Source organism: Pezoporus occidentalis, unplaced genomic scaffold, assembly GCF_034315485.1.
Source record: "Pezoporus occidentalis ecotype Australia unplaced genomic scaffold, CSIRO_AGI_Poc_V1 ctg32, whole genome shotgun sequence".
Taxonomy (NCBI): Eukaryota; Metazoa; Chordata; class Aves; order Psittaciformes; family Psittacidae; genus Pezoporus; species Pezoporus occidentalis.
Genome location: NW_026915158.1, coordinates 632,106 through 641,362, shown reverse-complemented (window position 1 = coordinate 641,362; position 9,257 = coordinate 632,106). Strand labels below are relative to the sequence as shown.

The 9,257-nt window shown below is 51.2% G+C and overlaps 1 protein-coding gene across 3 annotated transcripts in view; it reads left to right on the top strand.

The window, feature by feature from the left end:
• The first annotated feature begins 1,548 nt into the window (after positions 1-1,548).
• EIF5B (eukaryotic translation initiation factor 5B) overlaps positions 1,549-9,257 on the top strand; it is a 40,131-nt gene continuing 32,422 nt past the window's right edge. The window contains exons 1-2 of one of the 3 annotated variants that reach the window (XM_062628531.1): positions 1,549-1,592; positions 1,868-1,973. In XM_062628531.1, coding sequence (XP_062484515.1) covers positions 1,553-1,592; positions 1,868-1,973 — 146 coding nt within the window. In that variant the 5' untranslated portion in view covers positions 1,549-1,552. Of the gene's footprint in view, positions 1,593-1,867; positions 1,974-2,737; positions 2,884-2,922; positions 3,072-9,257 lie in introns of those variants that run through there. The other 2 variants (XM_062628532.1, XM_062628533.1) reach the window with 2 other exon arrangements.

The window sequence follows — 9,257 nt, the reverse complement described above, 5'->3', positions numbered from 1 at the left end:
CAGCCTGAGGCCCCCAGAGGGCTCCCGGCTCCCCCAGCCCCGGAAGCCTGGGTGCCAATAAGCATTTCCTACTCTGCAAGGGGGTGCGTCCGAGGCTGGCTCCCGAGGGGGCTCAGCAACGCTGACGGGGTCCTGCCCTCTCTGCTACAGAGGGACGCCGAGGGCCCGACCCACGGCCCGTAACGGGGCCGAGGTGCGCCGCGGGGTGAGGAGGACCCGCACTGCGGAGCGGTTACAAAGAACGGACCCGCACACACACACACACACACCCACCCACCCACCCACCCATCCATCCATCCACCCACCCACCCATCCAGCTTCTTACGAGCTATCCAGGGAAAGCCTCACCCTCTCCCAGCCCCGCTGCCCCCCACCACAAGCGGCCAGAGCCACGGAACTCAAACGGCACTCACGCCTCCTCTTCCACGTCTTCCTCCGCTGCCGCGCACAGCACGCCCCCCTACCCCACTCCCCGCCTCACACAGGCCGCACCCCGCCGAAGTCTCGCGAGAGCGTGCGCAGCGCTGGCCACTGCGTTCCCTGATAGCCTAACGCGCATGCGCCGCTGTGGGTGTGTGGGAGGGAGTTGCCCCAGCCGCTAACAGCCGGGCGGGCGGGGTTTAGTGTGTCTGCCCAGCGGCAGGGGCGGGGCTCGGCTCAGCCGCGGTTCCAGCCCGACGGGAGTTACCACTGCAGGGGCAGTGTTCTGTCCGCTCCCATCCTGTTCCTTTCCGTTAGCAATCGCGCTCCTCCCGGCCTTGCGCACCGGCTTATCTCTGCCTTCCCCTGTTGTGACCCGCCCGACGGAAGCGTCGGAACACGGGCCGAGTGATTCTGTGGAGGGACAGGATACACCCCGTCGCTGCGGAGCCCCGCCCATTCCCTCCACTCGGTGTGAGGCGGTAGTGAACGGCTCTGGAGTGATGCCGCCGGCGGGAGTTGGGGGGTACTGCTGTTTCCTTCCTGGGGGACTCCTCGTGGATTTCTTCTCGGGGTTGGGGCGTGTGAGGCCGAGCTCCCGCAGGGAGTCGGGGCGCGGCAGGGTCATAACGGCCGGGATCTGCGGGGTTAGGCCCCTCGAGTGACGCCGTGAGGTAAGGGCGCCTCGGTGAGGGCAGGTGGGGCTCGGGCGGGCGCTCCGGCAGGCCTGGTGAGAGCAGGAGGGCCGTGCTGGAGTGGCCGGGGCTTGTCTCTGCTGCTCTTGTTGCAAGTGCGCTGGAAGATGCGCACATTTAAATAACAGGATATTAAAGTGTGATTTAAAAAAAAAAAATCCCAAGTGTTCTTCTTTCTTGTTTCCTGGAAATCTGATTTACCAGTACTGAACTATGCTGATGGGGAAGGTGGGGCGGGAAGATAAACTTCTGGTCTTATCTGCAGTCTGCTGGGTGCCCGAAGTGGGAAGGCTGATAAGGAGTACAGCTGTATGAAAGTGGAGAAAAGTAGGAATTGAGGGCTTTTGGGAGAGAAACAAGATGGAGGTGGTGATCCTGAGGCTAGAAGATGAAGAGAACAGTGAGGCTTGCTGTCTGCCAAGGAAATTAACGCGGCTATGACTTTGATTCATGCTTTGCCGAGAAAGGTTGGACCAGGTGATTGTTGAGGTCCCTTCCAACCTGGTATTCTATAATTCTATGACAATGACAGAAAATGTGCCGTTCTCGAAGCATATTAAATACTGTAATATCCGAGATCCCCATCATCACTGTTATTCCTGCCCCATCTTTCTTTGCTCTTGAGAAACATTACCAAGAGGAGATGGGGTTGTAACTGAGAGCCTCCCCCCCGCTGTAATACTCAGTGCTGAATGTCTAACTTCCATGCCCCATGTCTGTGAGTTTACATCCTGTCTTCTCCTGTCCCACAGCAGCACTGTTCAGTCTCCCCTCTAAGAGAATGCAGCACTGTTTCAGCTCCTGTACTGTTTCTTGGAGGGGAGAGGGAGAAAAATCTCTGTATGCTGAGAAAATGTGGTGATGAGGGAAGGAAACGCTTGGCTGATGGTGCTGCCCAGCAGCCCAGCTCCCTGTCAGTGTATGTCTCCTGTCAATGGAGCTGAGTTTGATCCTTTACACCGAGGTACAACTGAGCCCTGTCTACTCCATGCCCCTGCTTTGGTGGGAGGCCAGGCACCACAGGGCAGATGGTACTGTTTTGTCGTTCATACCTCACCTCCAATGGGGATAAGTGATGGGGCTGATGGGCCAGCAAAGCTGTGAGCAGAGGAAAGATACCGAGGTGCATGGAGCAGTGCCCACATCTCAGCTACTGCCTGCTCGCCATGTGCCCTGAAAGCTTTCCTCTTAACCACTCCATTCGCCCAGTTGGACCTAACTGTCCTTTTTGATTCTGGATAAAAGCTTCCCAGATGTGTTTACTTTGGCTATCTGGTCGTTCTTTTTATGGCCAAGCAGGGAGCAAATGCGGCCATTTGGGAAAGTGGGATGGAACCTGCAGATCTGGGGCATTGCTTAGACCTTTGCCAGGGCTGCCTGAAGAATGGAACTGGTGGAAGTAAAGCCGATGTTGCTGTGTCTAGTCAATGCAAACCCTGAGAGCAGCCATCAGGTGTTGGAACAGGCTTCCCAGGGAAGTGGTGGAATCACTGTCCCTGGAAGTGTTCAAAACCCATGTAGATGAGACCCTCAGTGACGCGGTTTAGTGGTGGTCTTGGCAGTCCTGGCGTGAAGGTCGGACTTCATGATCTTGAAGGCCTATTCCAACCTAGTTGATGCTTTGACTCTTCCCCTCGATGCCCGTCCCGGCAGCGCCGCCTGTTCCCCCTCCGGCCGGCGGGGGGCGCCAGCGCGCGGAGGCAGTGCCCGGCCGGGGAGGCGGTGGCGGCCGCCGGTCGTCGCTGGGCAGGCCGGGACGGCGGTGGAGGTGGAGGTGGAGGTGGGGCTGGGCGGGCGCGTGCGCGACGCGAGTCAGGGGCGGGCGGCGGCGGTGGAGGCGGTGGCTTTCCCCATATGCACGGGTCTGCGCGCAGGCGGGCGGGTAGCGTTGAGGTGTGCGTTAAGCGCCGGTGCTGCCGCTATGGGCAAGAAGCAGAAGAACAAGAACGAGGACAGGTAGGGTGGATGACGGCTCTTCGCCTCGGTCCCTTTTCCTGGGCTGCTGACATCGCTCGTGGTGAGCACCGGTGTCGCGGCGCTGAGTCAGGCCTGCAGGGGCTCGCGGCCTCGTCGGAGGTGGCGGGCAGGAGGGGCGCGCTAGGCCCAGCTCGGCCCGGCCGGGCGGACGTTGGCTGGGTGGAAGGCCCGGTCGTGTTTTTCACCTGGTGGAGTGGTACTGGCTGTGCGTGCGGGCCCGGCCGGCACCGGAAGCCTGAGGATACGGCGGGCCTGGCAGCGCCTCGCGGGGCGGGCGGGCGGGTGTCCTGCGGCCGCGGTGAGAGAAACTTGTCGGTTGGCGCTGGGGCGGATGTGTTGTCGCTGCTGCTGCTGCTGCCGCCGCCGCCTCCTTTGCGGTCTCTGCATGCTGCTTCCTTGATCCTCGCCTGGGCTCTCGGGCTCTTGTCCGAGAGCAATGTCAGCTGACTGCTGGTTGTGAGAGCCGATCTCGGTTGTCAGCTAAAAACAGCTGTTCGGTGCAGTTGCAGTGCCCGAAGTGTTTGGTTTTCATTTCGTTTTTTTTTAATGGGAGACAGTGCTATAGATCACGCTGTAACTTGGTGACCTGTATATGTTTAATAAATGCAGATGTTGTATATTTTAGTGATTATAAGGAAAGAGGATCACTTCTGTGGTTATGTACATGTCATCTTGGGTACTGCCCCATCTGTGAACTTTCCTTGTGTGTAAGGATTCTTATAATGGCAGCTGTATTAACCATATGGAGCACTAACTGAATGACATTGTGTGTGTTTACAGTAGTAGGAGAGAACATATTGTTATTTGTCACTATAAGATAATAAAACCAGATACAGAACCAATTTGGAGAGTGGTTTTACTTGTTAATACTGACAAGGAGTTAAATGAAAACTCGTATCTTCAAATGTGTCTGAAGTGGAAATCACAACTTTTCCTTACCTAGACTGCTCAGTTTGTGTATCCTTTTTGGGTCATTGTTTCTGTTATGAAAGTACTTCCTATGATGGCTGTTTCACAAAACAATTTTTTTTTCTCGCTAAGCATTCTTTGCTACCTGTATGTGTATTGTAATAAGGTGTTAGTGACTTAAAGTTGTTACATTTTACCGTGTTAGGGTGCAAACTGTTTTAGTTTTTCTGGTCCATTCGGAGTAGTGAGTATGTAACTAGTGAAGTGTTCCGCTTGTCTTGACTGTTTTTCCTTGCACCTTTTGCCATACCATATATGCTGCTTCTTAGTGTCTGTTGTCAGCTTGTATTTCACAGGTATATCTTGGGAGCAGCTCTGTTGAGAAAATGAATCAAGTGTGATTTGCGAAGGAAGAAGGAAGGGTGGATCTTTGTGCTTGAAAGGAAAAGTGGCCTAGTGCTTGTCTTTGCACCTAGTGTGGTAGATGCCAGAGTCGTGCAAAAGCCTTCGTGTGTTGAGGCACTGCTGCTCAGGGCTTTTCCATGGCAATGACTGCTGTGCAGTGATGCTTTGAGAGTCTTGGTGCTACTTGATACCTTATTCTCTTTGTGTATCTGTGCACGTTTCTGTAGGTCTGTAAATTACTGAGCGCAGGCCTCTCTTGGGTGCTGTGCACAAAGCCTCATTTGTGCTGAAAAATGGAGGTATACCTTAAAAGAGAGGCCAAGAATTTATTGTTAGAATAATTGAAATCCTGAGAGAGTAATGATTATTAATTCAGATTGTTAGGAAAACAGAGAACAACCATTCAGTTGAAATGGTTGCATTCACCCTCACCGCTGCTCTGAGTTTTAGGATTTCATCCTGGTGATGGTAAGCTGCTACAGCATGTTACAGCATCAGTGCCCTTCATGAGGAGCAATATGGTTGTTCATGTTGATGGTTTCATCTTCCTCACTCTGGGATCCACCCGAGATGTTTTTATATGCTTGCTAATGTGCCTGTGCTTTTCATTGGTTTGCAGCTTTGTGTCTCATCCAAATATGTAAAAGGCACTGTGTATTAGGTAATGCTTCTTTCTTGTTTGTTACCCCTAAAAATGGTTTTGTCCAGGCCTGCATTTCTCTTGGTCAGTTGCTGGTGAGTTGTGGTATGTCCAGCACTGAGTCCTGTACAAGCTGTCTTGTTTATCCATGCCTGCACTCCTCTCAGCCCTGTGCTTCCACTTCTCAAGGCATCTGCTGCTATATCAGGCCTGTATTTCTCTGTACTACATCATCTCACGCTCACAGGCCCTTGTTCTCATGAGTGACTTCAACCACTCTGACATCTGTTGGAAAGACGGTACGGCCCAGCAAAAGCAATCCAGGAGGTTCCTCGATTGTGTAGAAGACAACTTCCTTCTGCAAGTAATAGAGGAGCCGACAAGGAGAGGTGCTATGCTTGACCTCGTGCTCACCAACAGGGAAGGGCTCATTGGAAATGTGACTCTCCAGGGCAGCCTTGGATGCAGCTATCACAAGATGCTCGAATTTGAGATCCTCAGGACAGTAAGAAGAGCGTGCAGCGAGCTCACTGCCCTGCACTTCAAAAGAGCAGACTTTGGCCTCTTCAGGAACCTGCTTCGGAAGGTTCCATGGGATACAGCCCTAGAGGGCAGGGGGGCCCAAGACTCTTGGTTGATACTCAAGGAGTGTTGCATCCCAACCAGAAGGAAGTGCAGCAGGAGGGCCAGGAGACCTCCTTGGATGGATAAGGAGCTCCTGAGGAAAATTCAAATGAAAAAAGAGGCTTATAACAAGTGGAAGCAAGGACAGGTGGCATGGGAAGAGTACAGGGATGTTGTCCGGGAAGCTAGGGACCAGGTTAGGAAAGCTAAGGCCCAGCTAGAATTAAACTTAGCTAGAGGTATTAAAGATAACGGGAAGGGATTCTACAGGTACATAGCAAATAAAAAACAGACTAGGGAGAGTGTAGGCCCCCTCAGGAAGCTCTTGGGAGAACTGGCTACACAGGATTTGGAGAAGGCTGAGGTTCTGAATGACTTCTTTGCCTTGGTCTTCACTGGCAAAGGTTCTGACTGCACCACCCAAGTTTTGGAAGGCAGATGCAGGGACTGTGAGAATGAAGACCTTGTGCCCGCTGTAGGAGAGGAACTGGTTTGAGACCATCTTAAAAATCTGAATGTGCACAAGTCCATGGGTCCTGATGAGATCCATCCGCAGGTCCTGAAGGAGCTGGCAAATGAAGTTGCGAAGCCGCTGGCCATCATATTTGAGAAATCATGGCAGTCAGGTGAAGTTCCAGATGACTGGAAAAAGGGAAATATAACCCCCATTTTCAAGGAGGGGAAAATGGATGACCCGGGGAACTGCAGACCAGTCAGTCTCACCTCTGTGCCTGGCAAAATCTTGGAGCAGATTCTCCTGGATGGCATGCTAAGGCACATGAAAATCAACTTGGTGCTTGGTGACAGCCAGCATGGCTTCACTAAGGGGAAATCCTGCCTGACCAATTTGGTGGCCTTATGTGGTGGGGCTACGGAACTGATGGACAGGGGTAGGGCAGTTGATGTCATCTACCTGGACTTGTGTAAAGCGTTCGACACTGTCCCACACGACATCCTTGTCTCTAAATTGGAGAGACATCAATTTGATGGACGGTGCATTCGGTGGATAAAGAACTGGCTGGATGGCTGCACACAAAGAGTTGTGGTCAATGGCTCAATGTCCACCTGGAGACCAGTAATGAGTGGTGTCCCTCGGGGATTGGTGTTGGGACCGGTCTTGTTTAACATCTTCATTGCTGACATGGACAGTGGGATTGAGTGTGCCCTCAGCAAGTTTGCCGATGACATCTAGCTGTGTGGTTCGGTTGATATGCTGGAGGGAAGGAATGCCATCCAGAGGGACCTTGACACACTTGTGAGGTGGCCTGATGCAAACCTCATGAAGTTTAACCATGCCAAGTGCAAGGTCCTACAGCTGGGTTGGGGCAATCCCAGGCACAGCTACAGGTTGGGCAGAGCAGCCCTACAGAGAAGGACTTGGGGGTGTTGGTCGATGAGAAAATGAACATGAGCCGGCAGTGTGTGCTCGCAGCCCAGAAAGCCAACTGTATCCTGGGCTGCATCAAAAGGAGTGTGACCAGTAGGTCAAAGGAGGTGATCCTGCCCCTCTACTCTGCTCTCATGAGACCTCACTTGGAGTATTGTGTGCAGTTCTGGTGTCCTCAACATAAAAAGGACATGGAACTGTTGGAACAGGTCCAGAGAAGGGCCATGAGGATGATCAGGGGACTCAGCACCTCCTGTATGAAGACAGGCTGAGGAAGTTGGGGCTGTTCATCCTGGAGAAGAGAAGGCTGCGTGGAGACCTCATAGCAGCCTTCCAGTATCTGAAGGGAGCCTATAGGGATGCTGGGGAGGGACTCTTCATTAGAGATTGTAGTGATAGGACAAGGGGTAACGGGTTAAAACTTAAACAGGGGAAGTTTAGGTTGGATATAAGCAGGAAATTCTTTCCTGCTAGGGTGGTGAGGCACTGGAATAGGTTTCCCAGGGAGGTTGTGAATGCTCCATCCCTGGCAGTGTTCAAGGCCGCGTCCAACCTGACCTTGGGTGATATGATTTAGCGTAAGGTGTCCCTGCCCATGGCAGGGGGGTTGGAACTAGGTGATCTTAAGGTCCTTTCCAACCCTAGTTATTCTATGATTCTATGACTTTGTTGTTGTAGAGCTGTGAATATCTCATTCTGTACAGAGTGACTGCTTATTACTGCTCTCTATATGAGACTCTGGTTGCAGCCTGCCTAAGTAAACAAAAGTAGAAGCAATTAGGCATAGGCACCTGGTCAATTAGAGAAGTTGCTGTCACAGCTAAATCAAGGAACAGTTGCAGGCAGGTTAAGAAAAGTTCAGCCAAAGTAGCCCGACAAAGTAGCTGTAGTCCTAAGGCCTTGCAAGTGCAGTGCAGAGCTTATTTACTGCTACTAGCAGTGGCAATACAGTGTCACAGGGCTACCTGACTGTATGGCAATGGGAGGGATGACATGAAGGAATTTAAACAGATACATGTTTGAGAAGGACAGCATGGTTAGACTGGGTGTATGTTATAGTAGAGAGTTTGAGGGGATGGGAGTGAGGATAGACCTGGAAAGCCAGTGATGTTTTGGAATAGGCTCTGTCTGCAGAGGTGCTGTGATTATCTGTTGGTGTTAGTTCTAGCTGACATCACTGTGAATGTCAGGTTCCCTCGAGGGAGGGATAGGCTGTATCACATATTTGCATCTGTAGTTTGAGATTGGACTGTAGCATCCACCATCACTCTCGCTTCAGTTTCCAGTAAAGCGAGAGGAATGGTACTGTGTAATCAAAGGCTTCTTGTCAGTTTTGCGTCCTGCATCTTCAGTTCTGTGATGTGCAGTGTTGTTTACTCTTCCTTTTCCTCTTTCTCCAACAGTTCTGTTACAATCCCTTAAGTTCCTTTTGACTGCAGCTCCCAAAGCATGTGGCAGCTCATGGGCATAACTTGCAGTGCAGATGCACTTGCATGTGGGAAGATGCACGTGGTGTGTTTGTGTTGTGAATATTGGTTTGAGAATGGATGTGACAGATTTCCTGCTTGTCTTCTGACATACTGAGCCAAGGTACATGTCATCTTTACTCTGCTTTTCTCCCTTCACCCACATAGCTTTGTCTTCTGTTGTGTGGTTTACTCCTCCCTTGTTTCTGCTGAGTACAGAGGACGTCATACTTATGAGTGTTAATTTATGTTTTGGAAGTGTGCTGGTAAATAAGGGTGAGAATGAATTTTGTCATGGGAGCAAAGTGTAAGTACAAAAGGATAAGACTCAAGAGTGAGATGACAGCTGTGGTGAGCAGGGAAAGAATGGTGATGCAAGATTGTTGTCTGCTAGGAATACAGATTGCTGCCTGAACAGATACTCCTACAAACCTGTTTCTACTATACCAGTGCTTTTGTTATATTCCTCTTGAACTCTCTTATTGACTTGTGCTGCTTGTTTGCTGTGCATCTGTCAGTAAAGAACATATTTATCTAGAATGGTCAGATACATGGTCACTGCAGGAAAAAATTCAGTGTGCTGTGTAGTAAGTGATACGCTTTGTAAAGGTGGAGAGTGCCTTCGGTCATAAATAGCTCTTAAGCCATGTGGAAGTTTTGCTTCCTCTTTAGAATTTTTATGGTTGTGTTAATCACTCATTTTTGAATGAAATGTCATAGCAAATTAAAAAAAA